The sequence below is a fragment of the Labrus mixtus genome, chromosome 8, assembly GCF_963584025.1.
Source record: "Labrus mixtus chromosome 8, fLabMix1.1, whole genome shotgun sequence".
In the NCBI taxonomy this organism is placed as follows: Eukaryota; Metazoa; Chordata; class Actinopteri; order Labriformes; family Labridae; genus Labrus; species Labrus mixtus.
Genome location: NC_083619.1, coordinates 4,955,419 through 4,977,873, shown reverse-complemented (window position 1 = coordinate 4,977,873; position 22,455 = coordinate 4,955,419). Strand labels below are relative to the sequence as shown.

Genomic DNA, 22,455 nt, shown 5'->3' with positions numbered 1-22,455 from the left:
TTTTTCTTTTTAATGGTACACAGGTGTCCTCCATTGCCCTTCAAGCTGACAGCAGTGTGTATTACAGTATCCGTAATGTAACTTTAGCTCTGTGAACACACTGTTTCCATACCTGCTGCTCTTCTTTTATAACATGAGGTTATCATGTAATACTGTTTTTACATAATGAGTTCATTGTGTGCTTATGTTCAAAAGCATCAAGGTAGGGAGGATTTTCAGCCTGATGTTAATATCAAAGACATTTTATGAACATCGAGATAGGGAATACTTAATCCTCAAAACAATTGCATCATTTCTGGGCACGACCACATCACATTTACAACCTCAGCCAGGAGTTTCCAGTAATATCGAACCTGAAGCAAAACATGCTCTATCATTGTTGTCATCACTAATAAAGATAGCAGAGCCGGTGTGCAATGGGCTTCACATGATGTGACGACAAACCTCAGGCAGATATTGATAATCTAACACTTCTCGACTAGAGTTCCTTTCAAAGCTGTCCAAAGTACTTCTTTTTTCAGGGGTCCTGGCATTGCACATGTTTTTGGTTTCACATGCCAAGCCTATTAGATTATCTGATAAAGGAAAAAATAAATTAATAATTTTCATATTAATATTGAGACTGACGCGAGGCTTGTAAATCTTTCAGCCTGAAACAACGTGTGCTGGAAGTCTTTGTTTTACAGAGAGCTTAATTCAGTTTTCTGTTTATTGACGAGGTAACTGAAGGAGATTCCTCGTACATTTACATGATTTATATAAGACAAAATATTTATAATCTATGTTTGAATGGATTTTTGACTCAAACAGGTCATAATCTTAAAGATTAGCTATTTCAATATTAGACAAGAGATGATCATGTTTAGGGGCGCAGGTGGGCTAGTGGTTAGATGGTGCGCCCGACGTACAGAGGCAGAAGTCCTCGACATGGGTGACCCAGGTTCAAATCCAACCTGTGGCTCCTTTGCCACACGTCGTTCCCCACCCTCTCATTCTCATTCCTGACTTGTCCTGTCTCTTCAATAAAAGCACAAAAGCCCCAAAATAAAAGAAATCCAGAGACTGCTAAGTTTCATTAGCATCTTCACACACAAACTGTGTCCGTCAGTTATGTCCCAGTATAAAACTTAATTAACTCTCATCATTGCTTCACTGATTCACTCACTTTTTACAAAAATAAGATTTTTTAAGTGAATTTGACCTTATCTAAAACCTGAATGAATAACAGTGTACTGAAAACTGATGAAACTTCTCATATCCTCACAAACACACCTCTTCTATCTTAATACACAGCAGGAAGTCCAACGTCACTCTCTTTCCTGCAAACACAACTCCCGTTTTAAAACATTTCACTCACAATTCTGTTGAGTCTGATTCCACATATTTAAAGAGAGACCTTAAAGGCAGGGTTGGTGATTTTTCAAAACTAGCATGATTTTGAAAGTAGCATTCCCTCACGCCCCCTCACTTACACGAACGAGAGCCATTGCTCCAGAAGCGAACCTCAGCTCATCTCTTGCATTGTGTAGAAACTATGTCGTCTCATGTCTCATTCAGCGGTAAGTAAACTCACAGTATAAACTCTGTCATCTGTGATGCGCTTTGAGTGTGAGCTAGTGCATGCAAGGGGTAGAGAAGAGGCAGGGAGACAGGGAGGTGTGTGATTGGTTCATCAGATTGGTACCTTGTGGCAGACATTTGTCTTAGTCAAGTTTTTACAGGCTTACAACTGCTACAGATGATGGATTTTCTTTGTTCTTTTTCAGAGAACTTGAGTTATTCATTTCTGTCAGGACCAAAAGACAATTTCAACCAAAATCTTAAAAAATGTATCTGGAGAAAATTACCAACCCTGACTTAAAAGTGGATGTCTCTCTCCCTCTCTGATTGCTAACATCTGCAGAGCATGTGTCGGCAGGTAGAGAGCGGGTACAGATCATCTGCTAGTTTATTGATGGCGATCCTATTGGGGTAAAATGCTGCATTGATAAGAAGTGGCAACCTCCAGTGTGAGAAATTAATCCAATGTGGAAGTGCAAATGGCAGCAGTTGTAAAAGAAAAAGCCAATATTTACAGCCAGGTTGAGTGATTTATCTCACAGTCAAACTGGCATCATAACTCCACCTCTGTTGGCGGTTAACTTGACCTCCTTTTGAGCCACTTTGTTACAGACGATCACAGTGTCTCCTCTTTGTACTGCAGTGGTGGGTGTTGGGGTTGTATCAAGTTAACTTTGGTTATATTCTTTAATAATTATACTTAATTATTAATAATATAAATAAAATATCATTAAACTATGTTTAATCTCGTTTTGGGGCACCAACCTGTACTCAGGTAAATATAACCAAAATATCACTCAAATCAGTCTCAAATTAGTTATTTAATTACTAATATTATTAATAATTAATAACTATATTTAATAAATTGAAGGCGTGAAATCCGTACACAAAGCCTTCGCACCCAGCTTATATCACAATGCAAATACAACCAGTAATCACAAACAACTGCTCTCTTAAATTATAACAGAATTTATTTAAACAAAGCAACATCAATCCAAAATCAATTAACTTATTCAAACAAATAACTATTACAAACTAATCTAAGCCAACAAACATTATCAAGCAAGGCTTGTGGAGGAGGTGTAAATGTGTGTGTGTGTGTGTGTGTGTGTGTGTATAGATGAGTATGTATGTAGATGAGAGAGAGAGAGAGAGAGAGAGAGAAAGAGAGAAAGAAAAGAAGATGGTGGAGAGAGACAATGCACCATGTGGCTTCGTCACATGTTACAAAATGGTGGACAACAAAGGAAGCCGTGTGGCAGCCTTTTGAAATAGTTTGAGCTCTCTGAGCTGAGTTCAGTAACTGTTACTTAAACACCAGAAAGCTAGTGGCCGGACTTTGATTCAACAGCGGGTACACTGGTCTTTCTGATTGTGAAAGCCATTGACTGAAGGTAAACTAGCACAGCATTACATACATAGGTGAACACAGCAGTTCATTACAATAAAATAAATGCAGCAGCTCACAACAGATAATAAACAGAATGTGACGTCTCGCCAACAATGATGCATAATTATCAGTGGTTATAAAAGAAACATAACTATTTCTGAAACAATTTCTGCCCAGACCAAAGCTCTTACTTGGGGTAACTCCTGGTAATCGTTGCAAAGCTGGTTAGATCGTCACTCTGTTGAATGTTGAATCAACAGATTCAGGCAGGTTTTCTTCGTGGCAGATGTAGGAGGAGGGTAGCGGGATTCAGATCTTCGACCAGAGCGCTGCTCTATAGGGTCTTCTGGTTGCAGGAGTCGAGTTCTTTATGTGTCCTTGTGGATTCAGGGATCAGTGGGCTTCCTTCAGTACTCCTGTTCAGTTGCGTTCAATGACGTCTTACGAAAAATCAAAGGAAAGAAACTCTTCTTTTTGAGAAGAAAACTCCTAAAAATATGCCGTGGAAGTAGTCAGCTGAATCCTCTGATGCTTGAATTCAGCATGTGAAGAGCTACCTATACTGAGCAACCTCAGCTCTGGAGTTTAACCTATGTAAGTCAAGAGGAGGAAAGGGTTTGTCTCGAATGCTGGAGTCCATCTTGTTGGAGAGGGTATCCTCTGGTGTCGGCAGACCACACTTGAAGAGAAAGAAGCAATGCCTGGTGATTGCTTTTAAAGACTGGAGCTGCCTGTGGGTTAACCTCAGGCCTCCTCCAATGAGGATAGAGAATTCAGAAGCCCCCAACCCCCCCACTTTTCACACCTATTTGTTAGTTTCTGTTGGGGGGTTGCTGGGCTAAGACCCCTTTGTTTAGTTGCCTTCAAAATAACTTTAGTCAGGCTCGAGACTGTGATACAGGCCTGAGTCCTTTGTCCCAACCACATGGCTGAGGCCCAACATGGGCGACGGCTAGTCTCAGTCACGGCGGTGCACACTTACAACTATATAGAGATAAGTGGCTCGGTCTACTGTTGTTTATTTTAGTTTAAAAGTCTAGACCCCCGAATATAAGACGACCCCACTTTTACTCCCCACTGGAGTAACACAGATCGAAGTAAGTTGAAGGCCTCAATATATTCATTTGCTGTTTGATTATTGTGCCAGATGTTTGAACCTTTGTATCTTGTCTCTAATTTAAAGTTGCAGTTAAGTAATTAAATCAAACCAATCGACCAACTGGTCAATTATATAATACGTCTAATATCCGGGCCGTGACGATAATCACAACTTCTTTTATTTCAGAGCGTTCAAAAATATCTTGTGGTTTTATTCAAACTAATATGTCTTTACATTGCCTTAAAACGTGTCATGTTCTAAAAGGTCTTTTAAAAAGGAGCAGACGAGTGAGTCGTCTCCTTGTCATCAGAACAAAATCCATCCACTGATGGAAACCATGAGACTATTTTAAAGCCACGGTGGGTATAAAAAAATAAAAAATCAGTGCATCATGAGTCAGGATGGTGTACACAAGCCTGGCCTGAGTCTTCAGTTAGAATGACTGTAGCAATCCAGGAGATTCATCAACAGTCTTTAATGATGTTCGATGAGAGGGAACACTTATGTCATTGAGCAAGAGCGTGAGTGTGGTTTAGGTTTCATGTACGCACGACTCCTGAACAGTCAGAAGATAACAGCAACAGACCGCCTGTTCAATAATCAGTAGCGCTCGGGCGGGGCTTGTGGATGGGCATGTCCTGTGATGTCACAGTCCTCAGGGTGTGCTTGATGGCAATACCCCTTTAGCCCACCAGAGCGTCAGAGCAGGGAAACTAGTACAACTCGGATTAGGTGTTTTATTTACAGTAGGTGACCACTAACCTTTTACAGTACATGGTTTTACAATCGCCCCCCAATTTCTTAAAAGACATGTAAAAACAAACTGGCAGATTACCTTGAATTTACTGAACACCAGCCTTTAGAAGAACCAATACCTGGGTATGTAATCCCCTCCTACACTCCCTCATTTCCTCCCTCAAAGATATCACAACAATCACTACTCCAGAAATGAAACGTAGATTAGTTTCCAGTTAATAGTAAAGAAGTCGAGGAGTTCTTTTTTTTTTCCGACTGACATCTGTGATATCGAGCACAGCTAAAGACTTTTGAATGTGTTGGTTTAATAAAGGTTGTTTAACCTGCAATCAAATGCCTATTTCTACTCAGAAATGTGTTTTTTATGATTGTAAATCATATAAAACCATAAACCCAGGTAGATTTTATTTGGCCTCCATCTGTAGGGCTCAGAAAAGACTGGAACTACCAATGGAACACATAAACTGTTGATGTCTCACGGTATTAAAATATTCCCCTAACCTGCCAGCGCTACATTTTCCCCTTCCACCTTCCCGTGAATGTTGCTAGGCAAAACAGTTGCTTATAACCCACTCCTCCTTGACAACACTGTAAATTATACCGGACCACATGTGCTGCATGTGCTCTGTGCCAGATCTCATCCAGATGCCATTACTGCCTCGCTTTTCTCACTCTGCCTCTCTTTTTACGTTCTTTTGCAAAAAAAAAAACAGCAGACAATTAGTGTGAAACTCACATGAGATACCTGATCCCAGAGTTTTCAGGGTTTCATCTACTTTCACGCTTTCTTCAGAACGCATCAGAACAAAATGTTTATCAGACCAAAAAGCAGGAGGAATATGAAAAGAGTGTGCAACAACAAACCCTCTAAGTGCATCGACTCATGCTTCACTTAATGAGAGGCATTAAGGCAAACCAAGGACAGAAGCCGTCTATTTAAATCATTTGTTTGGTAAACGTGAATCCCCCTTGATCACATCATGCGGCGCTGCATAGTAGCTGTCCATATTTTGCTTCTTGATTAGTAATACTAGTGTTTATATTACAAACACTCTGCATGAGGTCAGATATACACAAACAGGACTTCTCTGACTTACACCTCGCCCACACAGCGGACACACAAAGGTCCCCGCTTGCTCTGAAAGGTCAAGTCATTTCTGTTGGCTTTGGACACCTGACTTGACTTGTATTTGTATGATGTTTTTGTGTGTATTGGCCATGCATCTACTTTGTGTTTTTGATGACTGTTACTTTGATGTTTTTTATTATTTTATTTGCCACTGATGTACCCAGGTCTCTCTTGAAATAGAGATTACAAAATCTCAATGAGACCACCTGGTAAAATAAAGGTAAAATAAAAAAAATAAAAAAACATTAAAGAATAGCAATAGTGGCATTGTAAATAAATAAAGTCAGGAATGAACTTGCAAAACTTCAGACTTTTATTTTGGTAGATTTTCGTTTAAAAGGAAGTGAAATGGGTCCAAACTGAGACATACTCAGGGCTCTGCTGAGGGAAAATTTGTGATCTTCAAAATCATATTGATTTATTTTTGATCTTAGAACCACACAGAGTGCTTGAAGTCATGTCTCTAATGACAAATGACGTATTGGGCCGTCAGCACAAATATATTTCCATACAACATAATGTGAGGATTAACCCCGCTGCTCCCCTGTGTGTTTTTCTCGGGCTTCAGAACAATACATATTGCAAAATGTTAATATCTTGCTGCATTAACCTGCATCTCTGTCGCCACATCTCTGCACAGGGATGATGAATCTCATTGTAGTCAGAGTAATATTGACCCAATCAAGATAGGGCTAGGGCTGACAGCAGGAAAACAATCTTTGTGTAGAGCTAAAGAGGTAAAAGTCACCCATTTAATAAACATTGGAAACCCATTGGTCTACCATGAATCTCAGGCAGAATCCTGTTCATGGAAAAGGAAGTCTTGGCCACATATCTGATATCAGTTAGTGGGATATGCAATGCATTCTCCCTAAGACCTAAAATATCCAACCTGCCTTTCAAGGTCTAAATCTCTGTCCACTGACAGCAAAGAGCTTTCAGAGATTGAGCTGCATAGATCAGGGAATAAGTCGACTCGACTGACTCTAAAGACACATGGACGTGCAGTCAAGGATTCCTGGTACGGTCACCATTATATTCACCATTAACTAGTTGCTTATTAGCATGCTAATTAGTAGCATTCTGGCTGCTTACTAGAGGGGATGAATGATTAAGAAAAGCGGTAAATTATACAAACAGGTAAACATCCAGATGACAAAAGAGAAAATTCCCTTAGTAGCACATGACCAGAAGAATCTTAAAAAAACATTAATTCTTTCGGAGGATCTGCTGGTGGCAAAAGGAAGCAGGTGATCGGGTTACATATCATGTTTTAATATGGATGTTGAAGCAGAAGACTTGGCAGTGGGCTCTGACCTTCAATCATGTGTTTATGTTCACTTAACTCATCTGTTTATTCACAGAATTTGGCAGGTAGACAGTTTCTTAAACCTGTACAAAGAAAACAGGTTTCCTCTTCAAAGGTTAGGGATTAGGAGAAACAGAGGTTACAGCTGCATTTCTGGAACATGACACACTGAAGAGAGGGATTAAAGTCAGGGTTTCTACTTGTTGCTGTGCTTGGTTTGCCAGCACAACTCATCCAAAGTTTGTCCAGAAGGGATGCAAACGACTGGAAAATTTGGTCAATCAGTAAACTGGTTTCCACAACCTGCAGGCTGTAATTGATGGGCTCCATTGATCACATAACTGGGATGTTGTGGTGTTACAGAAGCAAGGTCATCAGCACAAATAAAGCTAAATGAAATAATTACACACAGTAAATAAACGAGGGCTGGGTGTTATCAAGGACCTCACAACAGGATTCCCCTAGGGGAGACTGTGGCACAGTTGGTAGAGGCCAGACGAGGGTTCGATCCCAAGCTTCTAATGGACTCTTTACATTGCGGCTTCTGCCGTGTAAAAGCGCTCTGAGTAGCCAGAAGACTAGAAAAGCGCTATACAAGCTCAAGTCCATTTACCGTCTATCACCATACATGGGTCACGCTACGATACTCAACTTTGAAAGTAAAGCACAGATTACGGTTTGCTGTGTTGTTGAGTCTAAACTATTTCATTCTGAAATGTTCATCTCAATTTATTAGAACAACACAACACCAGAATTTTAAACTTGTCTATGACTGTAGCAAAAAAATCAAACAATATTAATACCTGTTATGAAAGCACAGCAAACCAAAACCAAAACTGTGAAAGTTTTCTTGTTTTTTAACACCAACTTGCACATACTGGAACAGAAAAAGTCACTGATTTGAAATAAGGTTTACAGTAATAAAAGGCATAATAGTGAAACATTCCTTCTCAGTGATCACTCATATATATATATAATTGATATATATATGTATATTTATAGGTTTATATATTATATTATATATCTTTGGATCAGTGGTAGAGTCGGTCATCTCTCAACAGGAAGTGCGGGGAATCGATCCAGAGCCCCTGCAACAACATGTCAATTTGTCCTTGGGCAGATGGGCTGCTTATCAACAGGCAACTGCCTGGGGCCTCTGACCAGTATGGGGGCCCCTGAGGGTTCACAAACTTAAACCAAAGCAGTTCCCAAATATGTGAATGCAAATTTTGCAATGACAGTAGGAAACCTCCCTAAGGGGCCCCGATCTGACAGCACTTACTCGTGTTGCCGTGCTGAGCATTGCATGCATTATTGCTGTGAAAACCAAAGTTTGTCAATGAAAGTCAACAAAGAAAAAACGGAAAGGAGTTATCCGTCTATACTGTCTTTAGGAGAGAGGGCCCCCCAATTGATCTTTGCCTCGGGCCCAACCAGACTCTAGAATCACCTAGCTTCACCTAGCTCCCCTGAACTCTCCAGATGTCCTGTCCTCTGAAAAAAGAAAAACACTTCAAGTCCAATGGAGAAGAGAGAACGTGTTCGGGCGAGTTCTGGGTAAGCGGGGGGGGGGGGGTCCGGGTGGAGAGGAGATGATAAAATGTCTGTTATTAAAAGAACGATACAGATACTTGGTAGGAAATAAAAAGTCAATGAATTACTGCTCGACAGACAAGTGTTTGCTGAAATTCATATCTGTTTTGTAATGTTCACGTGAAGAGCTTTGGCTGCCGCTGATGACAGCACACGCTTCCAGAGAAATATGGAAAGCTACAGTGAGAGTTGCAGTATTTATGTAGGTGAGGTGCTACTTTCTATGTCTCTTTTAGACTACTTTCGAAGAAGTTACTGTACACAAACCAGTTGACCTTTTTATTTCCTCAGGGGACTCGTGTGCACAGCCAGCTCTAACTGTTTTTATACTGTGCCTTTCTGTTGGTAGGGAGGGGGGAGGTATATATCTGCTTGGAGGGGAATGTAAATAATCATTAACCTCAACATGAGCTCTGACCTCAAAATTAACCTCATGTGGTCAAAGTGTGGGGTCTGCTCATGTTAAACGTCTTTAGAAAGACAGGAGCCGTGTGTAAAACGCAGATCAAACCCACACTAAAGCTCACTTATGGGAATCTCAATTCAAATGATCCTGACAGCAGGCTTTGGCTTGTCTTTTACAATGCATGACTTTCCCCGGACTATAAAGGCAATTCACAGTTACATGCTGCTCGTGATTCGGTTGAGGCAAGCGGCGCTATCACTGGTAAAGTATTTACTCCGCAACAGGACGATTAAATAGATTTATTTATGCTGCAGTTTAGTTGGGAAAGGCGAGGGGATTCGTCAAATAGGAAGCTCTTTGAAGTGAGGAGAAATCTTCTCTGCAGCTGCTCTCTCCCCCTGCGCAGGTTAGGTGGAAGGCTAAGTATTTGAAAGGACTCCATCAGCCCTACAGAGAAGCCAAAAGTTACTTTGGCACTCAGTTTTTCGTATTGTTGGCACAAAAGTCTGCCCTCAACGGCTAGGTCAAAAACATAAAAAAAAAGGCTTTCATCATGACGTGTTTGGGGTGGCACGCACATTTGTGGAATTTAGGATACATAGAATACCGGTATTCATACTTTCTCCAAAAATCCCACAGTGGCCAGAGGGTTGTAAAAAACAGTACGTTTTAAACACAAGGTGAACCATTTCTGAGCAGTCTCAGTCTCAGACTCTGAACATAACATCATTTAAAGGACCTCCACAGCAGGATACAGAGTCAGAATTCCCTCCATATGGGGACTGAGCTGTCAGATCTTAATCCATCCTCTGGGAGCCATGGAGGGCCATTCACACCTAGCATGAAGTGGTACTGTTATCAACTGTTCTCAGATGACCCTGGATAGATGTTAATGCAAGGTATAAACAGCCTCTCTATGTTAGCATCTGTGTTAGATAATTATAGAAAACAATTAGGAACTACAATCTACTAACTGGTGTTGTAGTACTTGAATCTCGTGACCACCTTTGGAAGGTCTTGGTCATATCTCTGAATGGAAATCATTTTCACTCAGTCTTGTCTCGGTCTCGGACTGGGCGGACTCCAAATTTTAAATCAAATGCGGTTAAGATCAACACTGAAATGGCAATTTTTCCACAATATTACTTACTAAAAGAACAATTAACTTCAATTCATTCATAGTTAGATTTTTATCCCCTGGTTACGGCCACAACCTTCCCGGTGTTACAGTGAGTGATGATGATATTTCAGCGATATTTATGGTCTTGGTCTTGACTCGGTCTCGCCCTGCCTTAGTCTTGGTCTTGTCTCGGTCTCGCCCTGCCTTAGTCTTGGTCTTGTCTCGGTCTCGCCCTGCCTTGGTCTTGGTCTTGTCCCGGTCTCGCCCTGCCTTAGTCTTGGTCTTGTCCCGGTCTCGCCCTGCCTTAGTCTTGGTCTTGACTAGGTCTCTGAGCACTCTGGTCTCTGGTATGTCTTGGTCTTGGTTAGTGTGGTCTTGACTACGACAACTACAACTAACAATGATCACCTGAGGGATTGACTTCTATACATTTTATTTCTATACTGTACATGTTCAGTTCAGTTGTGAACTTGTGAACTTTGATAAATAAATGACAAACATCTGTTTGTGCATTGATTTGAAGACCTGTTCCTCGCTTGTTCTCATTTGCCACCCATGCTGCCTAAGCTTTGTCAAATGAGCATGCATCTGAAGCTCGAGTATTACTCACCTGGTTAAGACTTGGATTATTTTACACAAGTCTTTATTTTGATTTGCTTCTTGGACATTTCTTACAAACAAATGTCAATTTACGCCACTTACTGAAAATCTGCTTTCTGGGAAAACTGAATCATGTTAAAATGTTGGCCCGTCCCTGCCTTTGATACTTGTGAGGTAAAATTATCTTTTTTGGGAAGGACATTAACATTTTGTTTCTTGTTTATAACTTGTGTCTAGCCTTTTGGAGGGGACGGCTGGTGTGACACCATCAACAACCGGGCTTACTGCCAGTATGACGGAGGAGACTGCTGCCCGTCCACGCTCTCCACCAGAAAGGTACACAAACACATTTCCAGGGCTCCAAAGTCCAGACTGCCGTATTTATACAGGAGGAGAAATGTTGCCGTTCTTTACTGTAAAAGTGTCTGTTTTTGTTTCTATAACAACACATCTTTCAGGGATAATCTTTGAGGACAACTCACACTTTCTTTTCACCTCGTTTTAAAAGGTGGCAAAGGGTTGTCAAGCTCACTGCAGGCTCACATCTTGAAATCGAAGACGGAGCTCAGAAGGTGAAGCAGGATTGACAGTCAGAGTCTTTTCCTGTTTACAGTAGTAGAAATCCGTCTCTTTTGGCACGATTGCCGTGCCACTACGCAGGAGACTTTTGCTAAGCAAACAAACACAAATCCCTGCTACTTTTCCCCTCTCTCCCGCTAACGACTGCGCCTATTTAGTCTCACTCATCTGTACTTAAAACAACAGAGGAGACTTGTGCCCTCCGGCTTTTCCACTCAAATGGTAAATAAGCAGGTTTTCACCACCCCATGCTGCTTTACACTTTCCCACCTCTCATATTAAGACGCTGTTTCACTGCAGAGGGAACAAGTCAGGGGTCAGGACGTCAGGGAAAATGTAGCTACTGACATTAAATTGCTGCTTCTATTACACTACTAACAGCGTGATGTTGGCCTGTAATTGATTTGCATTTTGAAAAAAGAAAAAAAAACCTAAGTAACACAGGCCGAATGAGTTTGAGGATATCGGTTATCATTGTATATAGCAGTAGAAGACCAGATTATAGCACCAGTCAGCCCTTTTTTTTAAGTTTGTCTCCACATAGTTTAGGAAATGTACGCCTGAGTACGAGTGCATTTAGTGTTTGGATGTTGAATGCGTCTAATAAAATAAATTGTTTGTCAAATTACCAAAATGCAATGCTACTTATGTTAGCCAGTTAATGGGATTTTCCAATATGTGTTAGCATCAAAATAATGAAGTAAAAAAATGCATCCCGGACCATCGGTGAGAAATGACAGAAAGGAAGGAAGGAAAAAGAAGAAAATTAAAGAAGGGATGATGCAAAGTGAAAGACAAAAATAAAGAAACTGAGAAGTGGCAGCAGGGAAATGCTTCTTCTTCATTATTTTTGTGCGAATTAAATTAAGAGATTAAAGTAAAAGATGCAGTCCAATGAGAAACAACGAGTTTAGGGTTTCGTTCAGGAGAAAAAAATTATTACATTTTTCAAAAGCTGTGATGAATCTGGGTTCCAGTTTATGAACTAAAATCCTTATTCTTGCGATATCTTGTTCATTATACTAATTGCTCTGAATGACTGCTGTCTGTATTTGGTGGCTGAGAGGAACAGTATAAATAATTATGAGCAAACCCAGGTCAGGCCAGTGGTGGAAACCAGGCCACTCATTCCCTAACTGCTTCTACATAAACACGTCTTTTTCCCCCTATTTTTCTGCTTTCACTAGAGCCCATACTTCCCCCAAACTATACCCTATTTGGCTACTGTACAGCCGCACATTAATGACACTCCTTCAGGGGGCCCTGCCTATTAATTCCTACAGCCTTCAGTTGGCCGAGTCCCGGCTGTCTCCTTCATGTCCGCAGCACGCCATGACTCACCGGCAGCTCCTTCCTAAATGGAGAAGGAGTTCAGCGAGTGTGTAGCTGCCATCGTAATAAATGAGCTGCGAGTCTGCCACTAACTGCTTTTTTTTTACAGGGGGGGGGGGGGGGAAGCGGAGGGTATGTGGGAGGGAGCAGTGAGGTGTCTGACGGTCTGCGGTTTACTCGGCCGCTGTAAAACGGCAGCGCAGCGAGCGGGGGTCGTTCTGAGGAAGTTCACTCAACCGATGTGAGAGTCAGCAACCTGACTGCCACAGCGGCTCCAGCAGAGTGATGGAGCAGAGGGGAGGGTGGGGGGTGAAGATCTGCAGACGATTTGTTTTCAGAACGCTCTGTTTCTATGTGGCTCCACTTTTTCATGTGTAGGAAATCACAGGTTTTTGTGATTGTGCAGGGGTTGCCTGAAGTTTGTGTGCAGAATGAAGAGCATTTATTTACACCTTCTGTCTGCACTTATCACATCAACTATTAAGAAAAAACAAGATAATGGCAACATATACATCTTAGTAGTAGTAATATTTGTGTCCAAAATCACAATTTAAATTATTTTAAAAATTGCAAACAAACATCTGCACACTGAAAACTATGAGCTGCCGGTTGCAGCAGAGAATGAATAGTGGATTTCTAACAAGTCCCAACTCTGGTAAAGGCAAATAGCCAATAAGAGTTCAGGATTTTTTGGCAGGCACCTGGGGTAGCCAATAAGTTAAAATTAATTCTACAATTCACTTAGCAGACGCTTTTATCCAAAGCGACGTACATCAGAGAGTAAGTACAACACAAGCAAGGATCTAGAAAAAAGGGAACAATGTCAGTAAGAGCAAACGATCAGCTTTGAGTCTGATTGGACACACAGGTGCTGACAGGAAGTGACCAGAGGCAAAGCACAACATTGAGGGCAGTTCTTGAGAGCTCTAATCAGTATAGAAACCATCTTATAAGTCGTCGTTATCAAACAAAAACCATCGTCATTACCATCATCATCATCAATAATATGGAGACCATCATCATTAAGTTAGTAGATATTCATAAAGAGCTGGGTCTTTAGCTTTTTCTTAAAGGTGCAGAGGGACTCTGCAGATCCAATGGAGTTTGGAAGTTCATTCCACTAGCATTCCATCTTTCTATTTAATTATTTCTCATTTAATTCACATCTATCTATGTCTAGATTAGTCTTCGAGGGCCAGCTGCTGCTTTGTTTTTACAGATCAGGTAGTTTTGATGTTCTATATGGGGTAGCTGCAGCGATGACAATTTGGTTCAGGGAGGATTCAGTCATTGGCTGCCAGGGGAAAACCCCAGAAGGAGAGATCACAGCTGCAAAATAATACATGGAAACACACACTGTTTGTTACACAATGTTGGTGAAGTTCAGATCGTGCCTGTAGCCCGCGCAGAGGGCCAAAGTAGTAAAAGCAGCAAAGAGCGAACAGAAGTAGGACAATAAATACTTTACATTTGGTTTTGATTGCGCTCAAGGTTGAAATCAACACTTGGAGACTTTTTCCTGTCACATGAATTCTGTTCATAAATGTGCCGCAGTAAACAGCAGGGGGAGGCAAGTTATCCGAACCCCGCAAGAAATAGCCAGAAGAGTTGAAAAACAAGAATCCCCTCTTTAGATCCAGAGGTTGCTAGAATGACCCAAAAGGTGGAGGATTGCTTGGCTTTGCTCTGCATCAATGAATCAAGATGAAGCTGGTGAGGAAACATTTATTGGCCGCGCCGATTCATCTTAAATAGGGGCTGCTGGCATTTTAAAGGGTAGCTGGGCCGTCTGCAGTGGAACCATTACCCCCGCCATCAACCCCCCGTCTCCCTCCAAAACTGAGGGCAATCAGCAGTGAAGGCCGACAAGCTGCTACCTCCCACTCTCCTCCTCGCCTCGCTACCGTCATCCTTTTTTTCTTTCTCGGCCTCCCACTCTCCTTTTTTTGCCCCCTCTCGTTCTCTCAGTCTTCCTCAATCTTCCTCTCTCTCTCTCTCTCTCTCTCTCTCTCTCTCTCTCTCTCTCTCTCCTTCTCTCCAGGAGCAAATGTTTACATTTCTTGCAACAGACTGCTTCGCGGGGCACCAGAGTTTATTTTGCAACCTGTGGTGATGGCTCGCTTCCTAGACAAGAGCTGGCAGCCTCTTGTTGTTGATTCTTAACATGTGTTCATCCGTTCACCTCCACGGCGGTGCGGTGTGGACCTCCCCCCCCCCCCCCCCCCCCCCCACCCCCCCAGAAGACCCTCAGGGCTTCTTCGGCATTCAAAGGCCACGTTGAACCATTTGACATCATGCACTTTATCGGCCTCTGGGGGGCCGTTGGAGTCCTCTTTGAAACTGTGAGGAAATATAACAAGTCTACTAAGACGGCACTCGGGTTACTAAACACTGCTTACCTTTCAGCACAGACACAAATGCAGAAGAGGAGGCTAAACTGTTTACTTGCAAATACATTCAAAGTCTGATTTTGGAGGTTTTTTTTAGAGACGACTTTCACTAAACGACCTGATGTAATGTTTCATATTTACTCTGCTGCGTCTCTTTCCCTCTTTCCCAACACTTGAAGAGACCCTGTGCTATACATGCAGGATTTTTTTTAAATCAGATTTCTTTCAACAGAGACCATCCCAGACAGCCTGTGGAACGTGTGTTTTCTCTGTTTAGTCATCCATTAGACATGACATCCGTACCAGACAGTCTCTGAAAGTCACATTGTGTGTGTGTTTTCGTTGGAATCCGGCCGCAGATTTAAAGATGTATAGTGGCTTTTGGGAAGCTTAAGGGATGAATGTTCTTCTTGTTTACTGACAGGTCATTCAGTTTGGGGCCGACTGTGACCAGGATGAGTGCACTTGCCGTGATCCGGACGCCGAGGAGAATAAGAGCAAAGCCAAGACCTTGAAGGGGGGAGGAGGAGGAGGAGGAGGAGGAGGAGGAGGAGGAGGAGGAGGAATGCAGTAAGATGGAGGGATGAAAGAGGCTGAACTTGTATTAAACAAAGTCAAACCACAGACTGTACACCACAACAAACAAATACAAAAATATTCAATTTTTAACATTTGTAATGCAAAGAATGCGATTGAAGACAGACGTCTTTCAATAAAAAGTCCTTCATTTTTGTTGTTTTTGATCGTTTTGGTTTCAAAGCATCGCACATGAGTCATGTTTGTTTAAAAATTCCTTCCCTGCATCAATCCAGCCAAACATCCACTTGTGAAACTTGTGTATTGTTTTTCTTCCCTGTTAAGAGGTGAAATGTTATCTTCACTTGCTGGATTTGTGTTCTGAGCAGAATATGTCATATTCGGGGATTTGGAGCCTGACTAAGCACACACTGAGGTTTATCCACTCCTGTGCAAAACAAAGTCATCATAATTGGATCAAATCACTGATGTACACAGATGCACGGACGTTTCTGGACTTGATTAGTGCTGGGATGAAGAAAAAAAAAAAAAAGAACTGGCTGTGCCTGAATAAAGTAAGGGCTACTGCAGCGGACTGTGTGTTTACCTTAACAGGACAAACATTAGCTTTCCATCAAATCAATTCAGAGTGCAGTATGAACATTTAAATTAAGCTTAAAAAAAACAGGATTGGAGATTATCCATTATTTGTTGTTATTGGATGTCTTCTCTGAACCAAACAGGGACTAGTCAAATCAGATCTCAGACGCCAAAGAAAAAGAGGTGCCTGATTCTTCTTCACTTGAGAAATACATTACATCCTTTCTGTCCCCATGGCTGAGCAGTCCGTCCCCCACCCCCCCCATCCCCACCACCAAGCTCTTAAGGGACTTCATCATTGTGCACCAGAGCTACCAGGCCCGTTGGGAGAGTGAAGGATGCACATCTGTAAAGACTAACATGTATAGACTAATATATTTGGACCACCTACATATATCTGCTAGATCACGTATTAGTTGCACATGTCAACACACTATTTATACCAATACAAATCTTGTAATACAAACATTTATCTGTACAATATAAACTCTCACACAAAGGCTTCCCAAATGTATCTCTGTTAGTTCCACCAAATCTCACACATTTCTGATTCCACAGTCATGTCTACACGACCATTGTAGAGTCAGTGACTCACTCAATCAAAGGTGCACTAGAGATGTTCACCTTGGGTTACCACATAACAGTGGAAACATGAAAATAAAAAGTGAAATGCTTTGGGAAGTCTGCGTTGTTACTGAGCTCCACATGACCTTCAAACTCCTGCCTGCATGTTGTGATCTCAGAATGGTTCTCTATACAAATGTTGTATCTACGACAGTGTAATCATGTCCTCCTGTGATGCGTTACTGTACTTTATACTGTTTATGAAATAAATAAGTATCTTTATATCGACCCTTTGAGCATCCTCCTTTGTTTGATTCAACGTCCTCTTTCATAAGAGAAAATGTTTTTTGTAGCTTTTTTTGATTTATGCACAAATAATGTAATAAAGTGATAGTAAATCTGTTTACTCTCTGATCCCTTTTGATACTGAGGTGAACATCACATGACATCACAAAGGGCAGTAACCCCTCCCCCAGGTGGGTGACACCCCCACAGCTAGGTGTTTGTTCTGCCCTCTGAGTCTGCCTTCTCACTGTAAACAATAGGGCATGGAGCGAGAAAGCCTAAGACACCCGAGTCGGGTATGGCTGCATCCTGGCGCTCTCTCGTTGGTGTTCTCTCGTCTGTGTGCTCTCGTCTCATGTGCTCTGGCGCCCCGCTCCTCCAGAAATTAACAACGGCAAGTGCACTGGGTCAAGAAGCAGTTTACGAACTCACGCATTAATTAATATTTACAGTCTATGATTAAGTCAAGTCAAGTCAACTTTATTTATTTAGCACATTTATAACAGCCGAGGCGGACCAAAGTGCTGTACAGTAAATTAGGCAAAATACATTACATCCAAAACATCATAAAGACACGTAAAAGTAATTAAAACACAAAACAATAGTAAAAGTTCTAGTAGACACTGCTGCTGGGATAAAACACTCAACTAGAGATAAAAGCCAAGGAAATCCATTAATTCAAACATTACCACCGCGCCAAAAGAAGATAAGAATGTAGAAGATGGAGTCACTCGCCCGAGTTTTACAAGAAGCCCAAATGAATGTATGAATGAAAAGACGTTCAAATGAGTCACGCAGAGGGGAGAGTTAGAGCGCCGTTTGTTTCAACAGCTGAACTGACGCTGCTGATTGAGCTGTGTGTTTATATATAACTCAAAAAGCACATATACATATACAGTAGAATGGCCAAATTGCTTATTTTTTATTTAGTCTTGAATGTATAAGTATGACGGAGGACTAGGGCCATGTTACATTTTTTTATTTTATTTCGAGATTAAAGTCACAAATTTACGAGTTTAATCTTGAAATTTAAAAAAATATATATTTTTTTAACATGGCCCTAATCCTCCATCGTATATAAGCACCTAGTATGTTTGTAAAATATCACATGTACACTACATATATTTTTATTTCCGGAGCTTTATGTTGAAAATTAGAAGCTCAGGGGGCTCGGCTTCAGGCACACAGACGAGAGCACACAGACGAGAGCACACAGAGGAGAGTAGCCAGGCTGCAGACTTACAGTCTAGGGACACGAAAAAAACCTTCCAGAGAAGGGGCGTGGTCAAATACAGCTCATTTACATTTAAAGGTACAGACACAGAAACAGTCTGTTCTGAGCAGGGCTGAAATAGAGGGGTTTATAGGCATGATCAAATACAGGATCAGAGTGGATTTAGAACAAGACACTTCACAGACATGTTTCAGAGAGCTCTGAGACTTATTTAAACTGGTTGAAGAGGAGGAGAATATGTGACCTTACATTTTTTTTTAATGATGCGTATCGTAAATTATTGTCTTGTGAAAGAGGAACAGATTATATAAGATTATTCTTCTTTCTGCACCTTTTCGTTCAATATTTGAGATTTAGTGTTTGAACTTAATTGTTGAGTTTGGTTGATGAATTAAATAAATGTACAAATGAATAAATAAATACATATTCATTAAATAAATAATACTCGTCATAACCGGACCCCAGGTTGGTCACATATGATTCAGGTCATGTATGTAAACATTACTCATGTAATCTAACGTGTGTCCTCAGTGTTAGATATCCCGTCACATCGTGGATGTGAGGGGGGGACAAGACACTCACTGAGAAAAGTGAGTGTCTTGTAGTGACTTTTAGAGCCCCTCCTTCCTCGTTCCTCATCCGTCTATGCGAGTGCCAAAGAGGAAATAGAAACGGGGCGTAGGGTTATACACAGCATTTCATGTTGCTCTGCTTCACGTTGTGCTGATCAAGCAGATTTTGTCGCTGACACTCTCTTGTGTATCGTTCTGTAACATAAATGACCCAACCCATGTGGACCTATGTCACTATCTTTTTTTCCACAAAGTAGTTTTGCTGCCTAAAAGTTAAACGTTTGACAGATTCACAACATTAAGCACTTGTAGGAACAGAAGGTAAATATCTCAACAGACACTTTCACAATATATTCTTTATTGTTTTTTTTGTAAGTAGCAAAGATAAAAGTGTAAAAGTTAAATGTATGAGAGCCACAAACAGTATAGACAGAACAATGTCATGCAGATGGTAGATACTTCACATTTTTCTCAAGGGTCAAAATATCTCAATCTTGTCTTTTTCATTTCAGATTCAAATTCACATTTTTTTATGTCCCGACATAAAGTTACATCATCATGTTTAATATCAACCTTTTGACTCCAGCTTCACGACAAAGATTGTTTAACCCTGTTTTTTTTAAGAGCTGCTACACTAAGCTACACAGCAGATTTTACAGTACAATACTGCACCTACTAAAGCACACTAAAGATCACCTGTTCTACACGTATGTACAGAAGAGAAACACTGTGCTGTGCTATAACGGGATGCTTTATGAAACACTCTGCTGCCTATACAAAAATCTACAAGTGTTCAGTTTAGTATTCACATAATGAGATTCGTTCAAGATCAATAACTCAAATACGTTCTGCTTTCCTTTGACATCAGTCTCCAGCATACTGCACAGTGACTCAGGGACATACACGGAGGTCAAAGAAAGGTCCAAAGGTCTGCACTTTAAACACAAAGAGTTAATGCAAATGTTTAAGAGATGAAGATTATTGCATGAGGTTTGAACGTACAAAGTAGCAGGTACAAACATGTTAGTTTGTTTTTACAGCGTTCATTGGTTACACTGGAGAACTTTAAAACAGGAAAGGAGAAGGCGCTGTCCGGCTCGGCAGGTTTTATGGAACATGAAGAGAAAATCAAAGGATCGTACACAGATCAAATAAAACTCTATAACAGCCTCTGTTATAAATGCAAACTATTGATACTACATTCAGCAGGTTATATATCTCTAAAACTTTATCATAAATGTTCTGTACAACTTTCTCTTTGAATGTCTGAACTATAAAAATCACTCAAAATCAGACCACCTGTATTTCTCCATTCTGACATAATGAAGAGTAGACTTCTAACGTGACATAATACCTCACCTTTCTCACTCTACTTGATCAAACTCTGACTTTTTCATCTGTTTCCTACGACAGAGTTTGAGGGCCATGTTCAAGAAAACAAAATCTAACCTATTGAGATAAAGTCGTAAATTTATGAGAATAAAGTCTTAAATTTACGATTTTACATTTGTAAATCGCTTTAAATTAGGCTTTGGTTAAAACCATTATTCTGAAAGGTTGACCTATTACAGATCAGTGTGTGGCACCTCACTCCCAGAATCGAAACTCAATGTCTGCCATATTGCTTGGTAGCTATGCTAACAGGCACTGTGGAGAAAGCTGAGGAGAACCAACAATGGCAGAAAGTATGTTTCAACTTCAAACTGATATGGATGAAGGGTCTTTTGCTCGAATCGGATGTTCATGGCTATCGTTATGAGCCGCAATATAGCGAGGAGGCGGCTGCTGCTGACAGGCTGAAGTATAACTTCACAAGATGCTAATTTTCATACAGGTGGCCACTGCTCTTCTGATAGAACTATAGAATAAAGTAACAAACTTTAATCTTGTAAATTTACGATTTTAATTGAGTACATTAATAAAGTTATACATTTACGAGAATAAATTTGTAAAAGTTAGAAATGTATTCTTGTACATTTATGACTTCCTTTACTTGTGACTTTATTCTCATAAATCTCAGAGTTTATTCTCCAACATTTATGACTTTAATCTTGAGAACTCAGATTTTTGATTCCCTCAATGTGGCCCTAATACTCCATCGTAATTTCCCCACATGGCGTTTACTTTCATGACATGACCTTTAGTAGGATCTCAATAACTTAACCACGTTCATGAGGACGATATCTTTAAAATACGTTAGCAAAGAAAGGACATTTAAAAAAAATGGGATCATCTTGATAAGGCTTGATGTATATAGGCAACGACACACAATACAGCAGCAGAAATCACGTCACAGCCGAGGAAACACAGGATGGTAGAGCAAAGTGTTCACCTCCTGGGTGTGTGCTGCACTTATTCAGCATTTATAAACGACAAGCATTAGAAGCTGTAAAATATCGACCAATGGCAGCGATGTCTCAGTGAAACTAAAGCTACAATTAATTTTAAAACAGTTGTGTTTTTACAAAAGACCCCTACACTTCCTTGATGGTCATGTGATCTTTACAAGAACCTAAGCCCTGACTTCAGCTCATAGAGGCGGCTATCTGCATCTGTAGGAGGGATGACTTCAGCTCATAGACACAGCTATCTGCATCTGTAGGAGGGATGACTGCAGCTCATAGACGCAGCTATCTGCATCTGTAGGAAGGATGACTTCAGCTCATAGACGCAGCTATCTGCATCTGTAGGAGGGATGACTGCAGCTCATAGATGCAGCTATCTGCATCTGTAGGAGGGATGACTTCAGCTCATAGACACAGCTATCTGCATCTGTAGGAGGGATGACTTCAGCTCATAGACGCAGCTATCTGCATCTGTAGGAGGGATGACTTCAGCTCATAGACACAGCTATCTGCATCTGTAGGAGGGATGACTTCAGCTCATAGACACAGCTATCTGCATCTGTAGGAGGGATGACTTCAGATCATAGACACAGCTAGCTGCATCTGTAGGAAAGATGACTTCAGCTCATAGACACAGCTAGCTGCATCTGTAGGAAAGATGACTTCAGCTCATAGACACAGCTAGCTGCATCTGTAGGAAGGGTGTGGTCAGACAATGAAATTCTCCCATCTGGTTTGACATCAGGAGTTGCTTTAAGAAATGTATCACCATAATTTAGCTAAAGATGATGAGACTAAGTTTGGATTAAAACAGGCACAAGTAGCTGCGTGTCCCAGATCTGACCTTTAAGCTCTGAATGAATTCTGAAGAAGCCCACAAAACTCCCACTTTCCCTTTTAGATTACACTATTCTGTCAGATTTTTGTAAAGACCTTAAAAGGAAGATTCACTCTCCTGAAGTGTTAAATAAAGATAGTAAAGTCCAACAACGACATGAAAAAGAATTAGAGACATGATCCAATGATAAGTCGGCTTTGTAGAGGATAATATAATTTCTGTCATGATTTCAAGTCAA

At 40.9% G+C, this 22,455-nt stretch overlaps 1 protein-coding gene across 1 annotated transcript in view; it reads left to right on the top strand.

Moving 5' to 3' along the window:
* pappa2 (pappalysin 2) overlaps nucleotides 1-16,919 on the top strand; it is a 106,836-nt gene extending 89,917 nt beyond the window's left edge. Inside the window, exons 26-27 of the mRNA XM_061043888.1 lie at nucleotides 11,200-11,298; nucleotides 15,688-16,919. Coding sequence (XP_060899871.1) covers nucleotides 11,200-11,298; nucleotides 15,688-15,837 — 249 coding nt within the window. The 3' untranslated portion in view covers nucleotides 15,838-16,919. The remainder of the gene's footprint in view (nucleotides 1-11,199; nucleotides 11,299-15,687) is intronic.
* Nucleotides 16,920-22,455: the final 5,536 nt, after the last annotated feature.